Source organism: Netta rufina (assembly GCF_964035555.1).
Source record: "Netta rufina genome assembly, chromosome: 1".
NCBI lineage: Eukaryota > Metazoa > Chordata > Aves > Anseriformes > Anatidae > Netta > Netta rufina.
In genome coordinates this window covers 16,917,220-16,945,158 of record NC_140123.1, presented here as the reverse complement: position 1 = coordinate 16,945,158, position 27,939 = coordinate 16,917,220, and the positions used below count along the sequence as shown (strand labels likewise).

Sequence of the window (27,939 nt, the reverse complement as noted above, 5' to 3'; positions counted from 1 at the left end):
AAAATTCATGGAAAGTAAATAGTAGTACACCGAGAAGCAAGCACAGATTTTTGCGTATAAATAGTTCTTTTGTGGAGTCCAGCCACAGGAAACGCTGCTAGTTTTGAATTGCTTCCTCACTGAGTTAATAGACACAGGTGCTCTGACAAAGACCTCTGAGTGGGAATTAGTGGGGAGAAGACTTTGCTTTTTACAGCTGTAGATGTGGTCTTTACCTAGGTGTCTATGTTTCCAGCTGCTGAGATACTGCCAGGCAGCTGCTGCCCTGTGTTGTATTGCTACAGCATCTGCCTCTCCTTGTGCTTCAGCATCCAAGCTGTCTGCACCTGCTTTTTGGTCTGCTTCTCTTAAGGAAGCCTCTTCTGGCCCATGCTAGTGATAGGAGTGAGGAACCTCCTTTACTGTCCTCTGTCACATATGTTGTATTTTCCAGGCTGTGTAGTATTTTATTTTCAGAACCACCAGTACTTCACCAATGTCCCTTCATTTTCTTTCTTTTTTCCAAGGGTCCAAACAGTGGAGTTGCCTAAACCAATTGCTTTTATCTGGGGTCATAATGAGCCAGTAAATAGTGAGGCAAATCAGCCTCCTTTTATCTGACACTATTCTGTAAGCAAAAGATGGTATGTACACAGAAGCCCTCTGATATGGAGAAGTAACACATCCTCCTGGATGATGCAACTTGGGCATTCATTGTGCTAGGTGACGGTGCTAGCATATCTCCTTTCTCTTTCACCCTCCTGCAGATAGGAGAGAAAATCACATTAGAGGTCCTCTTCTACATTTTCTTCTCCCCTCTCTTTTGTTTCCTACTGCATGGATACTTTTGAATGAGGTCCACAAGAATTAAAAAGAAAACAACAAAAAATGGAGCTGAGCTGCTCCATGCCTACTTTTTTATACTGCATATGCTCTGTTATGCATTGAAAAGGTGTAGTTACCTTGTCCCTTTGCCAGGTTTCTCCATCTGTTAATATAATTTTGCTGGGAGGACTATGCTCACTGCAGAAAAGGGCTACTACCAGCCCTGCTGACAGAAAGATTTCCCATCTTGTGAGGAAGAGCACCTTGGTAACCATTGTCTTTTCTGGCCCTGAACTGACAGCAGAGCCTTGCACAGATTCCCAGAAGAACTGCTTTTGGGTTGTGTCTTTCTCAGCCCCACTGGGTAATCCCGTAGATATGTTAACCTTTATACAGCTCTGGCTGCATACTCCATATTTAGGGGATTTTTAGAAGCAGCTGCTAGCATCCCTTTGCAAGACCAAGGCAAAGCAGTTGTATTTTTTAATGAGAATTCACTACTTTTCTTCCTCCATTTCCTCCAACATACACACCTCTGAGAGTAAAAGTCAAAGTCTGCTGTTTTATGCACCATTTAGAAAGCTCTATCACATATCTGTTGTCATTATGCTGTGCTAAACAGTGAGTCATGATTCTGTGCTATATTTGAGTGAACAGTTCAGATGGGGGGTGGATGCCAAAGGATAATACTTGGCCTTCTGTTTGAAGCTGACAAGTTCAGAAACATTGTTCAACTGTTTTAGAATAGTTTCATTCCCTGAGGAAGAATGTATTTCCTGTCATAAATAAATCCATAAACTAAACGTTTAATGGTATTTCAGCTTCCTTTCATATGAGACAGAGCATTTTGGAAAAAATGCTAATACTTCAGAGGAACTTGTGACAGCTTCTTCTGTTCAAATGTCGTCCTTAAATTTAAACTAGAGTAAAAGTCATTAAATGTAAATAAAGGACTTCAGAGGCTTTATATTGAATAACCTGAACTTTTCTGTAGACAAAATGATCTGTATGTTCTGGTATATCTTTTGTCTGATTTTGGGTTTTGCATTTATACTGCAAAGGAGAGGAGAGGAGAGGAGAGGAGAGGAGAGGAGAGGAGAGGAGAGGAGAGGAGAGGAGAGGAGAGGAGAGGAGAGGAGAGGAGAGGAGAGGAGAGGAGAGGAGAGGAGAGGAGAGGAGAGGAGAGGAGAGGAGAGGAGAGGAGAGGAGAGACATTAGTTTTTAATGGAAAAGAAGAAACAAGGTAAAATAGTTTAAGGATGTTCAGATAGGGGCTTTTTAGTTTCTTCATAGCATGTGAACCATTTGATTAGGGGAATAAAAAGAAAGATGATGGGTTAGGTTGTACTGGAATTTCTCCCAGCTGGCAGAACTTGGAAGGATCCAAAAGATTATTACCCAGCAGGAAGACATGATTCTTATGTGGGTTTGAAACTTTCTTACAGGAAAAAGAATGAGCCCTGAGGAGGAAGATGAGAAATGATAGATCTCTGAGATCTCATTTTCATTCAGGGAAAGTAAATATCCACACCAGCAAACACAATGCATTGGATAATTTCATTCCTATTCTTGCTGAGATGTAGTTTTCTTAGAGTGAACAAGATAATCCTGACATTCAGATAAAGATTATAACCCTAAAGTTTCCACCATTATCTTGAAATTTAAAGAGACAGAAACTGATTAAAACAAGCTTATCTACAGTGATGATATATTTGTATTCTTGAAATTTGGTGTTCATCTGGGAAACATAAGATACTCTTTACAAAAGGGTATGCTTCCAGTCTTCTGTGGATGTAGAGACATCTCTTACATGAATTGAAATGGAAAGTGAGTAATTAAATCCCTAAATACCTTATTAAAATTGTGTCTTTTCTGTTGTCTTTCTATGAAATATTATTTTTCTTTCCATTACAGCTTGCTTGGTAGTAGATGATATATTTAGAAAATGGATGAAAACTACCTTTACCAAAAAAAAAAAAAAAAAAGTTTAAAAAATAGGTTATTTTTGACTGTGCAGTTTCTAGAGTTCTTTTGTTCTTTTGGTGAGGAGCTAACTGCTGTTGTTACTACTTTACTACTGTTATTTCTACAGGCTGGTCTTTTAGAAATCACACTGTGGCTACAAACTCCTTACAGAATTAGATTTGTATCTGTTGTGAGCATCAGTCTGTTTTACTTAAAAGACACAGATTGAACCTTACCTTCAAGAAGTCTTTTCTGTTTTTTGAGTACTCTATGACAGTGACAATGACCAAAAAGGAATATAAAATGATGAACATCTTTCCAATTATTCCAATAAATATTAGTGTTTTTCTGAAAGAAAAAAAAAAAAAAAGCTGTGATCTGAAGGTGGTCTTATTGTTAATAAAAAGTTGAGTTTTGTGGTCTGAAAATCAGGCCTCTGCAGAACATCTCAAGTAGGACAATTAAAATCCCTACCCACTCCAAACTGTGTATAGTCAATTGTAAAAGGTGTTTTTATGATGTGTGGTTATAGAATTGTGGTCTTTATTTATGTGGTATTTATTTGTGATTTTTTTTTTTTTTTTTCAGCTTGTGGTTGACTTTTTATCTTTTCCAGTTTGCAGAGCTTTTTATACACCAACTTCAGTAACTAGTTATTGTACTTTCTTCCCAATATTATTTAAAAATCATAATCTCACAAAACACTGCTTGCTTAAACTTAGAAAATAGCACTGCTGGTCAGTTCTGGGTTTGATCACAATTCCTACTCATTTTAGCAAAAATAGTCCATAGGTTATAAGTAATGGAAACAATTTAAACTAGGTTAGCTACCTATACATTTGTGAATCTTAGTGGTTTGGGACCTGAGCTCAAGTTGTTTGACTTGAGTAGAAAATCTTTTACACTTATCTACCTTTGTTTAGCCTTTGATTTTCTGAGGTGAAGCTGTTTCTGAATATCAGTTTGCAGATACTGGAAGGCATATATAAAGACTTAAAATTTTTGTATCTGCATAACAAGTATGTATGTGTTCAAGAATTTACACAGTGTTAGAACTGTACCATCTTGTAAAACCAAAAAAGTGTGGAATGTCTCTTAGGCATTAAAATTAGCATGAACCATAATTTATCTGCAAGTCTCTGGATTTCTCTTTTTTTCTCTCTTTTACTTTTATGGGTGTAAATAGATGACTCTGAAGGTTTAATCCAATCTGTGAGAGCCTTTGCTTATAGGATACTTGACTATCTGAGGTGTTGAGTATGTTTTAAAAATAAATTTTATTTCAGTTGCACATTTTTATTCAACTATGAATACATTTAAGGAATGTGTGTTTTATAAGAACTACCATAGTCGTGTTGAATTAAAAAATGATGGACTTGCATCTACCAAATCACTGTAGACTTTCACGCTTGTATGCATTTCACTGATACTTGTTTGCTCTAAACTGCTCTATTTTTGATTCACTTGTAAACATCTATCTTTCTGGACTTACTGAAGTGAATGCTAAGAGATATTCACCTAAAAAAATTAGTTAATATCCAAGTCCATGTCCCACACATAATTATATTTAGGTTTAGGTAATAACAACAAAAACTCTGAATCATCATAACAAATTGAAATTGTTCCTTAAATATACATAAGTATTCCACATCTATATATTATGTAGGTATTTAATGAAAGGCCAGATTCAGCAAACCTACGTGTGACTGGTGTGCACCCACATGAGCAGTTTATAGACTTACAGACTAGTGTTATGGTTAATAGTAAGAATGATTGTTGAATGTCTAATTTTGCCACTTTTCAATAGCTCATGTGTTTTATGGTTAAAAGAGTATGCTTATATCAAAGGGAAGTACAAATACCATAACATTAAAATCTAGGAGGGAAAATGTATTTCAGTAATCCCTTGAACCTGTATGAACTGAAACAGACTATAATCAAGGTTTATTGGATGAGTTCGTTTCAAGACACTTACAGTACAGAACTTGCCCTTAACATATCATGCTGGGAAATCTCAGTACCTTTACTGCTCAGACACAGTAGGATAGTTATACTTAAAAAAATAAAATTGTTAACTTAAAAATATGTTTGTGGAGCTACATTTTATAAAACAGAAGCCAATAGCATGTGTTCAAGAGAATGGGAGTTCAGACAGTTCAGACAGTGTTTTCAATTTTGATTTACATGTAGTTTTTGGGATAATCGCAATTTCAACTGTAAAGCCTATGGAAGCCTGAGAAATCCATACAGCTTCAAAAAATACAGTGATGGATATTTTCTGTAGATGTCACCTTACTGTGTTAGCTTCTGTGCACTGAGGCAACATGAAAATGTCTCCAAAATAAATAACTGAGTCTTTCCCTATATATACTTTCAAACACTAATTAAATTTCAACAAATACTAATTTTAATATGGACAAGATATCTTAAACACTGAAATATTGTTGCGGGCTGAAGGCAGTTCCATTATCTTTAACTACAAAACATCAGTCTCCATTTCACTGGGCTACGTGTGCATAAGAACTTTCTCAAAGGTGAAAATTAAATATGTTGTGGAGTTTAAATTCAGGAATTTTTGTTGTTGTTCTATTTTGTTTGCTTGATTGTTTGGTTTTTATATTTCTCTATGTGTTTACCACAAAACCTCACATCTCTTAGGAAGGTATTTGATATTCAAATTTACAGTCTCCCTTTTCTTAAATTTTTGGGGAGAACAAAGAATGATTACATTATGTTTGGCACTGTATAAAACATTTTCTCTGCCAAAATGAAAAGAAAATTTTCACAGGCTCCAGTGAGTCTTTCATTTAACCCCATTTGTCTCCAGGGTACTGTTCCTACATACTGGGCTCATTCTTCAAGTGTTGCATCTACTTTCATGGCCACAGTATTGAACTAGATGGTCTTTTGGTTTGATACAGTATAGTTGTCTTTATTTTCTTATCTAATATATTGCCTAGTCCTAGTCAGAGACCTCTGCAGCTAAATGTCAGCTTGTTTTTCTGAAGACATGACACACTTTATGGCTAGGATATCTGAGATAATAAAAAAAAAAAAAAAAAAAAAAAAAAAGTGTGTGCTCTGACTGAGGTCATGGCATCTATTTCAGTCTGGTTACCCTACCACATTTTATGGTTGCTTATGCACTGCCATTTCCTCCCCAATGGCTTAGTAGAGAGCTTGTGAAATTGCTAAGTATAAACATATTGAGGAGACTATGACATCCTTCTTCTGTTCTCAAAGCTTTCATTATTTCTGAGCACATGCCAAAGAATTTTTAGCCTTTTTGTTTTTCATGAGATCTTCCTTGATTTTTTCCATTTGTTGCATTGTGTGAATATTGTGAGCATTGGTAACCTAAATTATGTGACATCTTTTCTCCTTGGACAGAGCAAAACCTGCTAGTGCATGAGAAGGAATGATAAAAAGCTAAATAAAGACTTCTCTTGTTCACACACAAACACTATTGTTTACAGGAGATGAGATTAATTTTGTAAATATCTGTTCACCAGTAAAGTGTTTAGTTCTGAGTGTTCATCACTAGAAAGAAATGAACTATCATTCAGAATCAAAATGATTGTTTGTAAAAATGAATTTTATTTTTTTTGCAGAGTGGTTAATAAAGGTTATTCTCATAGTAGAACTGTCTCTCTAGTTATAGCTAAACAAATTTATAAAGCCACACTCTATAATCTACAAACTGTAATATACTTAAGAGTTTCCAATCAAGTTTTCAGTGAGGCTTACCATGGTATTCTGCAGTCATCCTACAGACCTCAACATACCTTGATGTAGAAGCTTGAGTCAGGTATATCATCCTTTTTCTGTTTTTCAACTTTTCTGTAAGTAGAGCCAGCTGAAGCTGCATCCAGCAAAGAGCCACCAAGATAAAGGAGGGTCTGGAGCACATCTCCTATAAGGAAAGGCTGAAAGAGCTGGGACTGTTCATCCTGGAGAAGAAAAAGCACAGGGGGATCTTATCAATGTCTATAAATACCTGAAGGGAGGCTGCAAAGAGGATGGATCTGGTCTCTTTTCAGTGGTGCTCAGTGCCAGGACAAAAGGCCATGGGCACAAATGGAAAGACAAAAGCTTCCCCCTGAACATCAGATTTTTTATTTTTCTTTTATTCTTTTTTTCTTTTTTTTACTTTGAGAGTGACCAAGCACTGGCACAGATTGCCCAGAGATGTTGTGGAGTCTCCCTTCTTGGAGATCTAGTTAGAAATAAGCATATATTTGAGAACATTCTCTATGTAAGGGACATCTTAAACCCAAAAAATCTCTCTGTAAATGCCTTTGTTTGGAACTAGGACCAAGTTGCAACAGACTGCTTTTAATTTGGTCTTCTGAAGACAGAAAACCAACATGAAACCCTGACAACTTCCTAAAAATCATTCTCTGTACTCTCCCATCACTCCTCACAAAAAAAGCAAAAACAGAAAGAAGCCAACAGGAAAAACTTGGTTAGTGGTTGTATACCTCTAGAACTGAATTCATTCCCTGTGTGTAAGAATCATGCAACAGTCAGTAGAAAGCACTGAAATGTGTGGAAATTTATGTGAGAGGGGTTTGTGCTACCAGTTTTGCTGCTGCTTCCTTTCCAAGAACACATGATCAAATCTTTAACTAGACTTGTGTTTTCCTCAGCAGGAAGTGGGGGTGATGCAGATGTGAGTGTAGTTTATTTTGCCATGGAGAAATTTTAATGGAGAATTTTAATTCATTTTGTTTGCAGACATTTCTAAAAGTCCATCTCCTGATGTGTCTTGCACAGTAATGACAATATTATGAATAATGCCCTCACATCCTGATGCAGCTACTTCCTGAATATACTTCTAATTTAGTGGGACAAGGTTCCAAATTGAGGAAGTGACTAATAGGTTCTTCCATTACTTTGGGCTAGCAGAAGGTGTAACTTTTATAGCCCGATGTCATTATAGCCATTATACTTTTCCTGCATTTGCCGTGACACATCTGGAGGTCTGGTGTGTAAATGAGTTGTGCATCTTTGTAGTTGCTTGTAAGTTGCACTATGGATTTAGATTGTTAAAATTTAGCTTAACATTGGTCCTCTCTCTACATTCCTCTTCTCCCAAACTTTTGTTTTGCCTTGTATTAGAATTTTATTTTTGAGGTGTTTTCTGCAAGCAAAATTCTTGTTTACATCATGTGATTATGTGCAGGCACATAGGTTATAGCCTTTAGGTCTGGGAAATTCCAGCATTTAAAATCTCCATAGATTAATATGGATTAACAGGCTTTGTCATCCTTTCTATGAATGCTGTGAAAGAGGCCTGTATTTTATTTTCTGTCTTGTACCCTTAACTGCTACAACCTCTCCTCCCTTCCCTATAGCTCGTCCCTGTAAACTCAGGCATCATAACCAGCCCCCAGCATACTGCCCACTCACCAGCTTGCATTCCTCTCTGCTATCCTTCCTTGTCTTTGACCTAAATAATTTCTCAGAAAAACTTTGTGTCAGGGAGAGTTAATTAAAATGGGTCAGACACTGTTTTTGTGCAATTTTATGCAATTCAGGAGACCTTCTGCAGTGTGCTGTCAGCTATTGGTGTCAGCACGGGGTAACTGGGTGGAAATGCAGTCAGCCAATTCATGTGATGTGATGGTACTTTCTGTTTTAAACTTTGTTGGACTGGACTGAAGTGATGTCAGAAATAGCTTTTGTGACCTCCACGGAAACAGCATGTTATCAAAACTGCTTCTTTTAGAAAGAATTTTTTGGGAGGGTTTCCAGGATTCTCCAGGTTAAGAAGAAAAGGTTCTGTTCCTATAAAAAGTATTTAAAAATCTATTGTATGACATTTTTCTAGTGAATCAATTTGTTTAAATAATGTCAAGGACATGTAGAGGGGAGGAGGGACACTTGCTGCTGAGTCACATTTTAAGGACAGTTTTATTATCGCCCTGTCCTTACAGATAGGATGGCAGACTAAGGAAAAAGGAGCTGCAGTGAAGTATGCTGCCATTAATTAGTGCTTGTGGTCTACAACAAATTGAATCCAATGAACTTTTGAGGAACCCACCCTCTGCATAGCTTTGAAAAAAATAGCAAAGACAGAAGACCAGAAATACACTGGCAATTAAGGGAGAGGCAGATATCAAATGCTGTGTGTTCCAGCTTTACACCAGTTAGCTCGGGTGTCCATAAGAGTCTAGTGAAAGCATCACAGGATATGCACTCAGCAGAGTTGATTTGTCTTTTGCCTTAGAAGGCCCCATGTCACAACAAGTTAAAAGCAAAGAAACCTGGAAAGGCATCCCTTTGTGCTTGACTTTTTCCGGTATTTTTTCATAGGTGTTGATGACTTCCACGGTTTAAGCCAGGACATTAGTCTTTAAGGCCATTTGGGCTGACTCAGTTGCAATGCCATGCTTTTATGGTTATATTGAGGCAAGCACATCTTAAGAAAGTTTGGAGTCTCTATGCCTCACTGAAAACTTAGAGTGCGGATATGGCTTTAAAAATATTCCTAATATGGGAATATCTTTTCTTGGTTTGGAAAAAAAACAAAACAACAACAACAAAAAAAACTACAAAGTTTTCATGTTTGCTTGACTATATTTGTTTGTGATGACTATGAAAGTGTACTTCTTGTCAACAGGTTCTTCACACTTTGGTGTAATTTTAAAAAATCTTCATGCTTTTTGAGGTGCTATGTTCTATAATTTAAAGGGATATTAATTAAATGTACATTTTAAAGAAGATTTACTTCTTTTTGCTCACATTCACTTATTAAGTTCAGCTACATGATTTTGGATGGTCGCCGGTGTGAATAAAGCTCCTGTTTATTTTTATAGAAAATAATTATTTGACTTCAGAGAGGAGAAAATTTTTCATTACTCTCCCACATTTCTACTATAGGGAATGTTGTCTGTGGAATACTGAATATTATTCATCTTTCCCATGGGGATTATTAGAAGTGCATTAGGATTCTCTGAACTTGCTTACAGACCAAGATCAATTTCTAAGTAAGACTAAATGAAGAAAAACTGTGGTGAGTTATCAGACACAGTCCACTGTAGTAGCTGCTTTATAATGAGCTTTGAGACACACCATAATGCAGTCTATTGTTGCAAGTATCTTTTGTACTCACACTGCCTACCTTTTATAAAGTAATTAGAATTTAACATGCAATAGCTTTGAAATGTATGAAGCCAAACCCTTAATGTGGGAAGCTTCTGGGATTAAAAAATTTTGCAGAGAGAAATCTTAAATGTGTTTTGACTAATTTCATTGAAGGTTCATCTACAGCATTTTATATAAGCGAATCTATTAATTTTATGGGCCTTACAACTCTAATTAAAGATGTCATTGTTTTCATTTTACATTTCAGTCCTGAACGTTTCTAATACAGCCATAACATTTTAACCTAGTAATGAAGTAATTGTTATAAAATGTCAGTTGCTGATTTGAATTTTAGAAAGTACATTTTTAAATGCATGATCGCAGGCTTGGCTGACTAATGTTACATAGTTAGTTTTGGTCTCTTGCCCCTGTCAGTGATGATCCAATAGGTTTGCCTGCTCATCAAGTAGCTCAGCGCAACAGAAAAGGATCAGTGGATGAAGCCTTTACATCTACAGTCAATGTACATTTTTGAGGTTTCACTTGGACTAATTTTGTTTCTTTGACTGAATGCCTCCACTGTACGTGATCTGAAAGACCAAGTGCTGATTTGGACCCTGATAAGGCCCTAATAAACCTCATAAGGGGTTTTCTTGCTTTTGGTGTACATCTTGAGCACAGCTCCTGCTTTAATTTCATCTGACAGGGATCTAGTTCACAAACACATAAACTGCTTGTTAAAATGAAGCAATGTAGAGTAAGAAGCGACAACAGGGGAACTTCCTTCAAAATTGCACTGTTTCGTTGAATGAAACTCACTGTAGGATATAGTTGAATTTTACATTGGAAGTTGCTATCTAGTTGAATTTTACATTGGAAGTTGCTACCTTTTATTGAGGTGATTCTCTCATCCTCATGCAGGCTGAATGTGCAACTCCCTAAATATTTCCTCTGAAAAGGTTTATTTTAATGCTTTTTCACATGAAGCTGAATATTAACCATCAAACTACAGTTTAACTGTGACTGTGATGAGGAACAGAACAACACCAAAATAATGACTAGTTCAATGTAAAATTGCATTTTTTTAGCAGAACTGACTCTCTGCTTCCTAAAAGATGACTGTCAAAAATGTTATTAATTTTCCTGCCTGACAAGACTGAACTAATTCATTATATATGGTGTACTCAATACTGAAAAATATGTTGTTAAACATAGATCATCATATTATCATTTTAAAGAAGTGTTAAAAATCTGAGTTAATTTTCTAAATAAAATATGTTCAATGTAATCAGTACATTCTCCATTTTCCTCTCTAGTCACTTATTCAATCTTATAACCTAATCTGATTAGAAGTTTTCTGCCAAAACAAGCTTTTGATTCAATGACACCAAAGATGTCTTTCAGTATGAGTTTTAATGAATATACTGACAGCTTTCTTTATGACCAGTGTAGACTATGGCTTTCCAGGGATTGAAAGCCTCCTATCATTCCCATTTCACCTACTAGAACTGTAGTCTACAAGCACCCAGTTCATATCAAAAAATTTTAGGCTTCAAGTCTCCCTGCCATGCTCCCAGCTTAAGATCCAAGATCTAAGATCCAGTTTACATGCTCCCCAGTGTCTCTGAAGACACCCCTTTGCCCACTGAGGACCTGAAAAAGTACAAACCTTGTGAGACCTAGTTCTGCTGAAGTTTCTGAGTTTGGGATCCATCTGTTTTCCAAAATGTTTAATTGTTATTAATATTTCCCAACCTGACATCTGCTAAAAGTCATAAATTTATTTTCTCAAAAAAATAAAAATAAATGTGTTCCTCTTAATATTTTCACACCTTCCTATTACCATAGAAATAGATGTTCCAATATTGGACACAACTCTGTATCTCAGTGACTGTTTTCAATTATTTTTGAGTGTTCTTTGTACTAAGTTCAGAGCACTGATTTCATTTTACTTAGATTTGTTCAAAGAGATAAAGCAGATTCTCAAAGTTCTTTTGGAAGGTATTTTCAAAATGCTAAACCCTAGTTCAGCCCAAGAGTTTAGACTAAGTTTATATGAAATTCAAAGGAGAATGTGAACAGAGTTGCACTTAATTTCAAACTGATATTCAAAATTCTGCTGTCTTTTTAAGCGGTTTCAAGATATTAAAAAAATCACCTAGCTCACCTGCTATTAAGGATGACAGAAACACAAACTTTTCGGCAATCATTTGAAACACTCAAAAGTATCACCACTTTTTAATTAGTTGTTCTTAAATGAAGTATGATGCTGGACATCATAGTTAGGAAAGATATCTATTAATCCATTCTGTCCATCTTACTGTCAACATTGTTATGATGTTTTTGTTGTTGTTGCTTGTTTGTATGTTTTACTGTATTTTACTAGTGTCCTAAAAAAAAAAAAGACCTGTATAATATAAATTAACACACTTGCCTCAGGAGTCTGCTGACATTCATACAGTCTATGTAGATCTGAGAAAGATTCTCTGGATATTTATCTGTGTCTTCATTTGCATTTTATTATTCTAGTTATGTCCTCATTTGCCATATCTCCGTCTTTGACATTAACACCTTGCAGTTATTTGTAGATAATTATCTTGATATCCCTACTGAATAATAGTTAGTCAGGCAGTGAATATCTAGTGGGTTTTGTTTTGTTTTGTTTTAGTTTTCCTCCTTAAACAGATCCTTTCAAGGATTCGAACAGATTGTTGATCTTTTCTGAAACCACTCCTGTTGACAGTACCTAGGTTTTCACTTGGTGTAGTTGAACTGGAATTCTGAAGGAAGGAACTATTCAGTGTGTAATATGATGCTTATAGCTGCATTTACTTTTTTTAATGTGACTAGATTGCATGTTAACTAAAGTTCATTTTGAAAGGTCAAGAGACCTTTCAGAGGTTTTTTCAATTTTCTCTCTTGAATTGTGCATTTTTAGTTTGGGGTATATTCCTAGATGTATTTAGTTTGTGTGATCAGTAAACTTAAAATGTATGTTATTTATTGCAGGTCATTAATGAACACATTAAATAAAAAATCTGCATGATTTATTTTTATTTACTCGGTAAAAGTACAAGCAAGATAAACTTCAGACATATTTCATGTACTTTATTTCATTTATCCACTTAATTTCAACTCAAGTTAAATACAAATAAAAATGACTAAATTGGCATGATTTAATCTTCATAAAACCACAGCTACAGTCTCTGAAAAGTCTAATGATTTTTTTTTCTCCGACTGTTTTCCCTTAATTTCTTAAGGCTAAAAGAAGCAATAACATCAAGTCTAATTTTCTTGTTTTTTCTCTCTAGAAAATCATAACTATATTTAGCTTTCCGGTGTCATTTCTTTTGTTTATTAATTTTAAAAGTACTATGTGGGGGAAACACTTTATTTCAGGTGATCGAATGGTCACTTTGTTTCTGCTTCTTTTCTCAGATTGATTTGATTATATATCATCTGATAAAGGCTAAATTAATTTTTAAAAACAAATATGTTTTGTTGTTGCTTTTTAGCAATTTAAGGGAGATGGATTGTTGAGTTGGTTGCTCTTTTTCCTTGTGGGAAAAGAACTTGTATATTTTACTCCTATTTTTCAATTATACTAATTATGTACATGATGTGTATGTGCGCTATGACAAATTCAGTGCACCAGAGAATAGACGGACTCTTTCTGAGAGAACATATCTTACTTGCATCTGGGAGGAAAGGAGTGAAAAATAAGACAAAAAGACAAAAGGAGTTAACAAAGGTTGACCTAAGAGAGATGGCTTTGGTGGAAAAAGTTGACTGGAAAAGTTCCAAATAAAGCACTATCAGAAATGTGCAACAGCAGGAAAGAATCAAGTTATGATAATGCTGGTAAAGCAAAATCCAGGACTAGGCATCTGTGTCCTTCTGCTGCCAAACTCACCCAATTAGCAGCATTAAAGGTTGGCTGGGCAGCAGTGACAACAATGAGGTTATAGACATGTCACACTATCATCTGCTTCTGCATTCAAAACTAAATCAGTGTTTAATTTGTCTAGCATTTTTCAAAAGAACATGCAAGAATAATTGAGGCTTAAACTCTCTTTGTCTTTCTGTTTTGGTCTTTTGCACACATATAAATATGGTTTTATTTGAGTGTGTGTGAATGTTTGTGGATTATAGAAAAATTAATTTGTTGATAAAAGCTTGTGCAGATGGTCAGAGGTCATCTTGACTAAGCATATTAACACTTGAGTTTTTGTACTTACAAAATTCATAACATCTAAACAAATTTATTATTTATTATATATGTATTAAAATTGCTTTTTTTCTTTCTTTCGTTCTTTCATAGGACACACATGCTAAACCCAGAATTATATGTTCCCATGCTTTGTTCTTTTCTCCAAGGGAGAAAATCTCTCCAAGGGAGAAAATGTTTAATTTCTCCAAGGAGGGATGAGTGTGAGACAGAAAGGGGAAGGGCACTGAATGAAAGGAAGAAAAGTGGTTAGACTGCACGTTGAAGTCTTTCCTTACCATAAGTGATTCATCTTCATCTCAGAGCAATTTTTTTCCATATGTTTAGATTTTGCCATATTCTTTACATCATCAGGTCTTTGCTAATTGCTTTGAAAAAATAGGTTGAAAATAAGATTGAAATCTTTTCTAGCCATGAAAAGACCAAAACATTCAAAATTATACTAAATATTCATCTAAATTTGCAGTGAAGTTGAGTATTTTATCTGAAGCAGTTGAAATAAACAGTAATCTGCTAGTTTATTGCCATTCATGTCACATCTGAGATACAATCATCATCACACATTGCTTGTAGATTTGCAACTTAAATATAGGAGTAGAACCTGTTACATTTTATATTAGTTGCACAGTGATTTTTCATTGATTTCACTAACCATTTTAATTACAAATTTCTTTTCTAACCCAGATTTTCAATGAAGGGAACAGAGCTGTACATGATACTATGTGAATTTTGATTGTTATTATATTTGTTTTGTAGTGTCAAGAAAGTTTGATTGACTTGCTGAAGTACTGGCTATACATGAATCAAAAGTCCTCTGTTCAGTATAAAAGAGCACCATTTGGCTTCATACTCCTTCCCTTTGCTCTGTTGAAGTACTTTGTCTCAACTCAGTGGCTTTGCCTGTGTGAAAGACTTCCAAAAAACATCATCGTATAAGAATATGTGTTTTGATTTCACTGAGGAGGAATATGTCTGGGAACTCCCCATACATAAAGCTGAAGCTCTGTGGAGGTGAAGCACAAAGGTCAATAAGGACTGCTAATAAACTCCTTCCCAATTACATACAAGGTGAAGGTTTGGACTCTTGCTTGTAGAATACAAACACAGAATCACAGAGTCTCTTTTCTCTTTGTATGCAATAGCAATTGCCTTCTAGGCTAATTGTTAGCTGCCAGCTGTGGAGAGTTGCTCCAGACTTAAGAGGAGAGTAAATTCTACTAAAATCCTCATTGTCATCTAGCTCTTATATTGTCTTGTGTTAAGTTTATAGACATTGAAGTTCTTAGAAAAGAAACGATAAACAATGGAACACAATCGTTATTGATTTAGAGATGGGTGATGTGTATAAGGGTAATCTAATATTGTGAGATGTTCTAACATTGGAACTTGCCCGGTATAAAGTAACTGTAGGCCCCAGTTGTCATATGGAAACTTCCTGTACTTCAAAAGCTAATTTATCTTTCTTTTAATTTATCTTTGGGATGAAACTTAATGCAGACTCATCATTATGGTACAATAGGCTGATAAGGTTTCCTGTCATAATAAAACCACAAGGTTCTTACATGTCAATGGTTTCTGTAGATTTAAAAACTATTATGCAGCAGATCCTTGCTGATACGTTCCAAGCTCCTTGCTGATAGGTTCAAAGCAGATCGACATGGATGTCATCCATGCAGAAAAGCACATGCTACAATCAAAACACAGAGTAGGTCTTTTCCACTGAAAAAAATAACAAAAAAGAAAGATTGCAGGCTAGATTCAAAGACCATTATGATTAAACATCTGAAGAAAATTCTGCTGTTCTATATATGAAGTGATCTTCTGACATTGTCCTATCCATCAAAATCTGTTTCTTTGATCATTTATGCGAAGAGGTATAGCTCATTTTAAGCAAGCAAGATGAAAATGTGTCAACTTCATCAGTCCGAGAGCTGGATTCACCTCACTTATCTTTAGCTATGTGTCAGGTGTTAAGGCTAAACTCCCTATTGAGTGCACCTCCAGGTGTGATTGATCCAGACTTTCCTAGGTGCCAGTTTTGGAATGTAAAGATCTGCATCCTAGAGATATTTACCTTGTTGGTTTAGAAAGAGTCTAGAAATCTAATTTAAATGAGCTTCATAAATTCAAGGTTGTTGAAATTGGATGAAATCTACCTTAAGTGACAAAATTAGCAAAAGCATGGAAGACTGTTTCTTAAAGTTCAAGCCCTTATGCCCAAATTTTCTTTTAGTATAGATTTTTTTTTTTTTTTGTTCCCTTAAATATTTTGAGCATGTGTCATTTATCTTCATTAAAATATCACCCAATCCATTCAGTGTTTGTCATATGATGGCACTGTGGGACAAAGATGTCCTCCTACACTAGGGATCAAACAGAATTTTCTGATGATTTTTTTCCTTTTTTGGATGTCAGTGGAGAGGAGGCCGGGAAAAAATCCTCCACTGATATGTGGGTTTGCTTGAATGATTAGCTCTTTTTAAGTGCCTGAATGCACAGATTCACATAGCAATTAAATTCATGCTGTGAGAAATACTATTAAAAACAAAACAATAAAAAATGGTTTTGATTAAATCCTGTGTCAACAATGAAAAAACATTTTATTGGTGAAGGAGAAGTAGCTTATGAAGCACATTAACACTAATCTCTCTTCTTTGTTATCTTAGGGGATGGATATAGGTCTTACTCCTCTGTTCAGAATGCTAGAAATTCTCATCTATAGGCTTTATCTTTCCTGTGCCACCATGACCCCCTTGTAGTAAATCACTTCAGGTCAGATGTCTTCTTAAAAATGACCCAACTTCTCTTCTAACAGAGAACCTGAGAAATCCCATAGTGAATTCAGGTAGTACCTCAGAACAGGATTTGGCTCCAGAACACTTTGCCCAATATAATTTTGGTGCTAGAATTAAAGAGCCCCCTGAACTAGTCTCAGCCTTTGGTTTTGAATTTTGCTTCATGTAATTATACACCATGCTGCTGCTGAGCACTCATAATGATACAGATTTTCATTATAGGGCGTGAAATATATAATTACCAAAAAAAAAAAAGTTGTTGGGAACCTCTAGAGGTCACCTAATCCAACCACTACTCAAAGCAAGGCTCATGTAGATTGTAGCAGAAGAAGATAAGGGAATGAGAAAAGGAATTTCGTCCTTCAGATCTGAGGCATCCTTACAAAGTCATGTTTCACAGCTCCTTGTTTCACATTCAGTAGAGATGGCTGTAAGTAAAGATCATAGCCCAGGGATGTACATATGTAGTGTGTAGCATGCTCGTTATAAAGAAATTGTGTCCTTCACACAAATCACACTTGGTTTACCCATAACTATTTAAAATAGGTATATTGATCCCAAGGAATTCAATATTTATTAATTATTGTATTTTCATTTCCCATGAATAATTTTCTGTGTCTTTTACTTCAGACAGGCTGAATAATTATAAGTCTATGAATAAGAAATCTAGGAAATTCTCGTTAGAAAAAGCTGTGTTCACTTCTCCCAGTGCTATTCAAACACAGGGGAAATATATCCTGTAGTTTCGTTCAATAGAACACCTTGTGAAATTAAAAAGGATCTAAATTTTCCTCTGAGCAGGTCTGTTCCTTGGCAACAATTCTGTAGTGAGCTGTGCTGTCATATGTCCCTTTCCAGAAAGACACTGTGATATTTATAATTCTATCTAAGAATACGGATAACCCACACACTAAAGCATATGTCACGGCATAGCTGTCAGCCCTTGTCAACTTGCAGTTCTTTGAAGGAGCAGAAAGACACATCGACTCACCAGTGCATGGCCCTGATTTTAGAGCTCTGAGCTTTGTAGAGTCTATTTTGCATTAAGACATTTTACAAATAAATATCCCTGTGTAAGGCATTTGTTGAGGTTCAGAGTTAGAAGTGTTGTTAGAAGCTAATACAAATATTAGAGAAGATAAGGACTTACAGAATTTGCCATTTTCTATTTGAAAGGATCTGGCAGTGGGTCACGGACTAATGCCTAAGACACTGTGAGAGGTGACCTTCTCCTTTCTGAAGGGGACTACAAGGACAAAAGGTAGAAAGTTCCTGCTTAAACACTGAGTATCACTCAGTATGTTAGGGCAGAAAGTGTGGAGTGCTTTATTTGTCTGAGAAATGGTAGCATAAATATGTTGAAATTGATGTTGAAAATTGTGATCCAGCAGAACACTTACGATTGTCTTTAAAAGTTTGCTGGCCTGGGACATCCATATGCCTGGAAATATTTTCATGCAGGTCATGCCTCTTATGGAAATATTTTCAAGCAGGCCCTGAGCTCTGCTTCCAGCTCAGCACAAAGTCTTGAGCAGATGCTGATTGGTCACATTGTTAGGGCCTGAAGTCCTCTGGGCTGTCTGAGTGGGGGATTGCTCCTACCCATAGCTGCTTCTGAAACCTTGTCACCTACTTCTCAGCCTGTCTGCTCTTTGTCAGGATCTGTGTAAGGCAAGCGGTTCTTTGAAAATGGATTTTAAGTCCTCCTGGATGCAGTTAACTTGACAGGGAACCTGAGACTTTTCTTTCTAGCCCAGGAGTCTATTTTCAGAGTGTGAGAACTGTGCATTAAGGTCCTTTTCTCTGTGTGTGTGGTGGGAAGTATGTGTACATGTACTATTTATTGTAAAACCTACCACTCCCAGGAAATATTATCATGGTTTGCATTTGAGGATGAACTGTGAAAAACAAACACCCTTCTTTTGAAAAGAAAAAAAAAAAATCTTTTGGCTCAGAAAATAAAGATTACTGGTTACAGAGAGAGTCTTTTTTTTTTTTTTAATTATTATTTATTATTTTATTTTTAAATCATCATATATTTTTGCCCTGTGCTTATCAGGAGACAGATTACATGTACCATGAATGAAAAAGTTTGAATGAGAAAGTCTGATTGCATGTTACAACATCAACTATTCTTTACCAGTAGGCAAAAAGGAAGATACCCACAGACTTGTCTTTTTCCTGCTTTGCCTTTCAATACAGTCCAAAAAGAGCCTTTATTTTCAGCTCAATATTTGTTCTTCCCTTTCGTGTCCTCAAGCAATTCTTCATGCTGTCACCTACCAGGGAAGTTATCTGGTGTTCTCTGATGTCTCCTTTCTCTTCTTCTGAATTAAGTGTAGGTCTTTTTGAAATAGATTAGTAAGCCTTTAACCAGGATCTGCAGATACTTTTGCACAGCATCACATACTTAAGAAGCTTAACAAATAATTTAAAAAATAGTTAATTTTCCTTTCAGAAATCCTTACAGTTTGCGACATTGTTTTGTCCTCTAAATAATAAAGGAAGATTTTTTAAGTCTTGTAATGAAATGTCTCAGTTTTGACTGAAGGGAAAAAATTTTAATGTGTTCTCTTACTTGTCAGTGTGCAGACATGTTAGTCAAAATCTTAGATTTGAGGAGGTTTTATAAAATGTTGTGGAGGAGAAAAGTATTTCTTGAACTTGCTTTTAAATATCAACATTTTTTTCCCTCGTTATTTATGTGGGGAAATGAGGAGATGGAAAGGAGAATGTATTTTTCAACAATTTGAAGAGAAAAAAACTCAAGAGCTTTGAACATAAATCAAATGATTGGATTTGCTTATTGTGAACAAACTGATTACCAGAGAAAGCTATTCAGGTATTAATTAGCAATGGTAAAATTCAGTTCAGGAATGCCACTGCATTTCTTTACTCTTTGTAAGTACTTGTGCCTCTTTACCATAAAATGACCACATACGGGTTGTGAGTCTTCAAGGTTGCATTTATTTTGTTCTCAGCTGCAAGATGCTGTATTATGATGGAATAGAACAGGTTTTGCTATGGTACCTGAGAAGGCACTGGGACTTTTGGAAGTGATGGAAACTGCATAGCAGTTAAAAAATAAAATAAAAATCAGCACTTTTATCTTCAAGAAAGAAAAATCATGTTTTGACAATGAATTGTAAAGGTGTAACACAACTTCTTAGATTTAGTATGTCAGAAAAACACAGTAACAGAAGTGTTTACTTTCTCAGTTCAGAAAATAAGCAACAACAACAACAACCAAAAGACATTGGTCATCCCTGTTCCTGTTTGTTCTTGGTTTTTCTCTCAATCCAGTCTGGTCTATCAGGTCTCATTAATACCACTTCTGGCATGTTTGCCCATCAAACTGCCAGAGAATGACCGTAGCACTAGTGTTCCTTGTCTTTCCGTATGAACCTTTATAATATCATACAAAACCACTATACTTCTTGTCACTCAGATATTATCCTTTTCTGGTCCCTCTGCTGTATCTTGTAGGCAATATCCACATGTTGCTACATTTTCTTTAAAAATTCTGGAAGTTTGTTTTCCTTTTCACATAGCTATGATTTTACTCTTGTCCTGCATCAATCAGCATGGGCTGCTTTTCTTTTACACCTCTGACACTCATCATCAGCTTATTCCCACTTCACTATTACCACAGCTGCTGCAAAGATTAAATTAATTAATCTTTCTTCTCCTTGTCATTCTCCACTCTAAATCTTTACATTGCAGCCAGTTCAAGTTGATTCTTTTTATCTAAAAGGCCTCTCACGATTCTCTTGCTCTTTTTCACACCTGTTCATGTTTCATTTTTCATTGTGCTTTCAAGTATTCTGTAGAAATGGCTTTTGCCTTTGTCCATCTCTTCAGTGCTCCTTAACTATGGGGTTTGGGGTCTGTTTTTGTTTTTGTTTTTGTTTTTTCCTTCATGGCTGTCATCTCTTTGTGATAGTTCCCAAAGAGCTTTCTTTCAATTTCTATGTGGAATGTCTTTAAACATTCAGCCTCAGTTATATGCTGCCAGCTTATCATTAGCCAAATAATCAAGGACATATAAAGGAGCAGTCAGCACAGATGAAGAGCATATATTTTATTAAAATAATTCAATTGAAATATAATATAGGTAATAAATGTATAATGTATATCACACAAATGTAATGTACATAAATGAATAAATATAGCTATGATGAACAAATAATGCATCCTAATGTTGCCACCTAATTTCCATTTCATATGTTGTTAATAACCTTAATGGTAACTGTTATGGAAAAGTACTGATAAGGGCTGGATATATGATGTGGCCTGGGAACTATAACTGTACATATATAACCATGATTATTGTTCTAATTCAAGTTATTTTGCAGATGTTATTTTGCTGCAAAGTTAATATGAGAGGCCTATGTGCCTCAATAGGTGCCTTGTTGCTAATAATTTGATCACACATTTTCTTCCTTTATAGAAAAAAAATCCTTAAATTGTTAACACAACAGTTGTCAGCTCAGTGAGGAAAAAGCCAGAATAGCTTATTTGCAGATTAAATGAAATCCTGAAAAGGCATTGCTACAAAAAACTTTGTTCACTAAAAATAAAATATGACCAATAGAAGTGCTAGTCTTGATACACTAAGGGATGCCTCATGGAAATAGCATCAGTGTTGCAGGCTTTTTCTTGTACAAATCCAAATAATGAAGCATAAAATGAGCTTTATTTCAAGACATCCTTTTGTCTTGTATCAGACATTTATTGGTATGGTGTAATGAGAAAATATACATTAACTTCCTTGCACCTGATGAAAATTTTAGATTTGACACTATTTGATAGCTCTGTGTAGTTTAACCTGTGTTTGTGAAAACATCTATATTTTTTACTGTAGGAACATGTTTTTATTAAAAACAAACAAACAACAACAACAAAGATACTACAGGATGGTAATTTTCTTCACTGAGACTAAGTACCCCATTCCTTACAGCTAACAACATTTTAAATGGTCACCAAAAATTAGGCAGACAAATTCCTGTACAGGCCTATAAGAGTTTGAATACAAAATGTTATTTATTCAGCCAAACAGACAAGCTAAGTTGTTGTTGTTATTATTATTATCATCATCATCATCATCATCATCATTATTATTTATTTATGCATAATCTCTTTAGGTACACACTTTATTAAATACAAAGCCCTTTCCTGTCTTCTCCTGTCCCTTTCTTCTTCATTTTTTTTTTTTTCCAGTGGCAGCTGGCATGCATGGCTTTAAATTCATTCACCTAACAACCTAACATTGCAAAGGAAAATATTTGATATTAAGAGTTGTATATCACATTAAATTCACCAAGCCTTACACTAAGGTCTGCAACTCGTTTCCTTGGCACGTGTAGAAAAGTCATTTCCCCAGTGTCTTTTTCAGTGAAACAATCATAAGAAAGGAAGTAAAGATTTTCAAATCACTTACAGTGTGAATGGGGTTTTAGTTCTTCAGGACACTTTTGCAACTGAGAATTTTGAAATCTCAGTTAAAGTCTGTTGTTACTTAATCACTGAATGATAAAAAATACATGTAGACATATAAAAGGAAGCACTTGAAGAGTGAAAGTGGAAAACTAACCACAAACAACTTTATCTTTCACTGCATATATTGCAAAAGTTAATTTTATTTTATTAGTATATTTTCTGCTAACAAGGTTTCCTTCTGGTCTAAAGTATACTCTCATCTCAACTTTCCAACCACAAAAAAAAAAAAAAAAAAAAGAAAAACAAAACCAAACACAAACAAAACTATGACCAAAATAATGTAGATGGGTTTGCACAGATATTGTTCTCAGCCAAAGCAAGTCTGTTGGCACTTCCCAGCCCAATAACATAGAGTAGTTGAAGGATTTCAGTAGCTGCCTTCCAAACTATAGTAAAGGTTTGAAAGCTCAATGAAATTCAAGTGCTATTTATTCACTTTTTATTTATTTATTTATTTTTTAAATCCTAGTCATTAATTAACAGCATTATTATGAGGTGACTGTGGGAATGCTGAAAGTTGTATCATACAATGCAGAACAACGTCTTAATAGGTTAGCCATGGCTTTAGTGTATGGTAGATAAAAAGCCATACCCACTGTCAGTTATTTGTAAGACAGGAATGCAATGAAAAGGTTATTTAGCTGCATGGTAACAGTCTTGGACACACAGGAAAAACTACAGTCTGTTAAATAATGTGGGACCTACATGTTCATAGAACTTTAAGAACATCAAGGATATAATGCTAACAGTGATTTTTTAACAGTATATTCTGGGACATATCAAATTAGATAGTAATTTTATTTTTAAATTTGTATTTGAGCAAACATTTACTATTATTAAGAAAAACAGAGATAGATAGACTGTTAATTGAGTAAGTCAAAAGACCTGAGGGTTGTATTAATATGTCTGCTTGAGTAGGTATTTATTTTTCTGCATGTTATCTCAGTACAGTTGCTGTGAGTAAAAGTATCCTCATAGGCTATAAATATAAATATCTTCTTCTTTTTTTTTTTTTTTTTTAAACGTAATAAAGTTAACAAGAAAAAAAGAGTTTCCTATTTATAAAAAAATGATTTTATTGGCAAACATAATAGGTTGCTAAAATTTATGAATAAATCCTCTGTTTGTTTGTTCACTCTGAAGGAAACTGGGAGGGTGACCCCAAGCTTTCCAGATCAATGTAATCTCCACACCTCAGACAGTTTCAGGGAAATAGACTTTTTTTTTTTTTAAACATTTTCTGTGGATTTATTCCTTCTTATGTGTGTGTGGATGTGTGTGTGGGGGGGTGGTGGTGGGGAATAAAATTATTTTTAGAAGCACTGATGCCTTAATCTTCAGCATCTTCGTCATTGCAATATCTCTCAGACTGGCAAAGAAAGAAAAGCAGCCATAGACTTTGAGGAGAAAAATAAATAATAATAAGAAAAAAGTACCATATATTATTCACTCTACTTTACTGCTCTTCATGACAGTTTAAGAAAATGTGGGTCTTTGTTTAAAGCCTGTGTTAAAAGTAGCGGCAAAATTAATACTCTGTATTGCCTGTGTGTAATTAGGTAACTGATATTGCAATACCACCTGGTCATCCTGTGCTGTTCTGTTTGCAATTCCTGTTTTTGACTGTGGCAGTCTCCAGCAAACATGCACAGAAGCAGCAGACAAAAATGGTTTTAGTGAAAAGATACCATGTTTCTCTTCTTCCTTATTATAATTGCATCAGATTTAAGCTAAAGGAATGGCAGAGCTTGTTTTTGTTTTTGTTTTTGTTTTTCCCCACCCTTCCTTCTTAGGTTTATTATTTCTTTGGAAGGGGAGCTGTGGCTGGCTTGTACATAAGTGCTAATGACATTAACACGGGCAACACAAGAGAGACAACTGACATGGATCTCATGTTTTTCCAGATGAGGATAGGCATTCACTCAGGATCAGTGCTGGCCGGCGTTGTTGGTGTAAGAATGCCACGTTATTGTCTCTTTGGAAACAATGTCACCCTTGCAAGCAAGTTCGAGTCAGGAAGTCACCCACGCCGCATCAATGTCAGTCCAACCACGTACCAGTAAGTGTTGCTAGCCTTTTCATACTGTTTATTATTATTTCAGTTTGTTTTCAGCATGATCTTATAGCAGGCACTGCCTTCACTCAGCACATGAGCTACAGCAGAAAGTCAGCAGGGTGTCAGGATAACTGGAAAGAGGGACTGCATGGGGTTCTCAGGCTTTGCAGGCTTGCATCAGAATGCAAGTCAATGCATCAGAATGGAAGTCAGGCAGTGGAGGCAAGGGAACACAACGGGACAGGCTGCCATGGCTGCCTATAAAAAATGTGTATTGGAAGTGGGCAGATGACATTAAATTAGGAGGAACTGTTGACTCCCTTAAGGGTACAGAGGTCTTGCAGAGAGATCTTGACAAATTAGAGGGCTGGGCAACCACTAACCCCATGATGTTTAACAAGAGGAAGTGCAGGATTCTGCACTTGGGAAGGAGCAACGCAGTCTGCATGTAAAGACTGGGGTCAAGAAGCTGCAGAGCAGCCCCACAGAAAGGGGTCTGGAAGTTCTGGTTAACAGCAAGTTGAACGAGCCAGCAGTGTGCTCTGGCAGCCAAAATGGCCAACCATACCCTGGGTGCATCAGGTCAAGGCTAGCAGGTCAAGGGACGGGATAGTCCTGCTCTGCTCTGTGCTGCTCTGGCCTCACCTCAAGTATTGTGTGCAGTTTTGGGTGTGACAATAAAAGAAGGACATAAAACTATTAGAGAGTGTCCAAAGGAGGACTACAAGGATGGTGAAGGGTCTAGAGGGGAAGACGTATGAGGAGTGGCTGAGGTCCCTTGGTTTGCTCAGCCCCGAGCAGAGCAGGCTGAGGGGAGGCCTCATGGCGGCCTGCAGCTCCCTCACAAGGGGAGCGGAGGGGCAGGCGCTGAGCTCTGCTCTCTGGGGACAGCGACAGGACCCGAGGGAACGGCATGGAGCTGGGACAGGGGAGGGTCAGGCTGGGGGTTAGGGAAAGGTTCTGCACTGAGGGAGTGGTCGGGCACTGGGACAGGTTCCCCAGGGCAGCGGTCATGGCACCGAGTCTGCAGGAGTTCAAGAAGCGTTTGGACAATGCTTTCAGACAAATGGTCTGACTTTTTGGGTGGTCCTGGGTAGAGCCAGGAATTGGGCTCAGTGATCCTTGTGGGTCCAGCTTGGGATGTTCTCTGTTTCTATGATTCTATGATTCTGTCTCCCACTGTGTCGTCATTTTATGCTGTTGATGAAGAGAAGCATGGTTCCATTAGTTCAGGAAAGAGTTAATTTTTTGAGTGCAGCCAAGCTTTCAAAGACTTTTTGTGCTTTCTTGGAAACAAAATTTCTTATTTAACACTGTAAAGAGACACTTAATAGAAGTTTTTTCTTAATATAAGAAAAAAGATTGAAAATGGCAAAGCATTATCACCACCTCTTTGAAGAAATCATGCAAATAGAGAGAGGGCTTGATTAAATCAGGTCATGAGGAACATCTAAAATAAAAAAAGGTGTTCCTTATTGTTCAAATTTGACAGCTTGATAATAAGAGTTTCTTCTGTTTGGATTGTGACTGATGTATTCGCTTTTTTTTGGCAGGAGATCTAGATCTTACTCTTTTTTTCTACATTCTGTATCTCAAGTAATTTTCTGAAGTACAGTTTTGCTCAGGTTTTTGGACTCTGTTCCTCCACAATAAATCTGTAAGCAATCATTCATACAATATTGATTTTTTTTTTTTTTTTTAATACAGAACTGTGAATCTCCGTATTTACTTTTTCCCATAACCATGTAAATTAAAGTTTCAAATGGAATTTCTTCATCCAAGAATCAAAACTTCTGATATGCTAAAATACAAAGCAGTCAGAAATGAAAGTTAAAAAGTAATTAAAACTAGTGTATAAAATTACATTCATCTAAAGAGCCCTTTCACTTGAAATCAAATTTGCAGAATAGTGCAAAGCGGAATTAATTGAACAAGATGCAGAAAAACTGAACAGACTTTTGCAATGTGCACAGAAGCAGGTTCGTATAGTTTTCTGTTAACATGCAAGAGAAATGCAGATGCAAGCTACTATCAGGCATGTTCATTTAAATAAAAATATTTTCTATAAATATATAGGAAATATATATTAATTTTATTGACCTAAAGCATTCTCCAGTATGCATGGGGAGGTTGTCAACTAGAATGAGCCAGGCTTTCCAAAGTGAGGCTAGGTGGGAGGACAAGGACAGCAGAAAGAGACTGACACAGAAGAGACTCGGCCTACATGTAAGGAAACACTTTTCCCCCGTAAGGACAGTCAGGCAGTGGCAAAGGCTGCCCAAGAGGTTGTGCAGTCCCCATGCTTGTAGATTTTCAAGACCTGACTGGATGAAGGCCTGAGCAGCCTGGTCTGAATTCAGTGTTGTACATTTTTTTGAGCAAGAGTTTGGACTAGAGAGCTCCTTAGGTGCTCTCCAGCGTGAATTATTTTATAAGTCTCTAATGTGTCCATTTGTACATTCATCTTAAATGCCAATTGAAGTTCTAGACCTAAATGAAGAAATTAATATTTTTTGACTGACCTACACATTCTACTGAAAAAGAAAAAATGTCCTGCTTGTTGCTGCAGCATCAACCTGTGAATCTAGAGTAATTTCATATATGGGGTATACTTCTGACAGTTTTTGAAGCTGGGTGAATAATAGTGACTTTCATTGAGTAGAAATATTCTTTTTTGCAACAGTCATAGTGGAAAAAGTAAAAGGCAAAAAGAAAAGACCATACTTTAGTTCTTCATATCAAGTTTGCATTTGAATGGTTTGCAGTTTTAATTTTCTGGTTCATCCCTAGAAAACATATACTGATTTCACAGTTCAGGCTTGTGTTATTGGTAGACTCCTTGAGTGTGAAGGCCATTTACAGGCAAACAATTTATAGAGCAATCAGAGAGGAGCCATGTATGAGGTGACATTCTGGTATATGTGGGAATGTCTTGAATACACTGGGTCATCGATGAAGGGTCCTTTTTTCACCATGGCCAAACGGCTTATTTTCTACAAAGCTACAGATTTTGACTGATGCTTTCAGAAAAGGAAAGGTAGTAGAAAAGTTACTCATGATGCAATAATATTATTAAAAGAGACCACAAAACAAAACACAACAAAAAATAGAATTTTTGGTATGTGTTATCTGCATTATTGTACTACGTGGACAGTTATTATTCAAGATGAATGGCTGAAAGTAACAACTGAACTAGTTTATTCGACATACTTTTTACAGAAAGCATTTGAGAAAATAAAATGAATGTGCATGGGGCTACTTAGAAAGGCTGTTCCAAACCATACCTTCTGGCATGATTGAAAGCATGAGAACTGGTAAGGGAGAAATCAGGAAACGGCATGGCTGACAGTGGCCAGAAGAGACTGCAATTGTGAAATATTCAATAAAACAGTATTATTCATGGCTCCTGAAGGTGATCCAGGGGGCTTAAACATAATATAACAGTACTATCCAAGTAAAGAAGTAATAATCTGGTGCACCTGTATACAACTTTTCTTACATAG

At 36.1% G+C, this 27,939-nt stretch overlaps 1 protein-coding gene across 2 annotated transcripts in view; it reads left to right on the top strand.

The window, feature by feature from the left end:
• Nucleotides 1-27,939, top strand: part of GUCY1A2 (guanylate cyclase 1 soluble subunit alpha 2) — a gene marked incomplete at both ends in the record, with an annotated part of 154,241 nt that overhangs the window by 119,252 nt on the left and 7,050 nt on the right. The window contains one exon of one of the 2 annotated variants that reach the window (XM_084293288.1): nucleotides 24,285-24,439. In XM_084293288.1, the coding sequence (XP_084149414.1) occupies nucleotides 24,285-24,439 (155 nt within the window). Of the gene's footprint in view, nucleotides 1-24,220; nucleotides 24,440-27,939 lie in introns of both variants that reach the window. The other variant, XM_084293287.1, reaches the window with a different exon arrangement.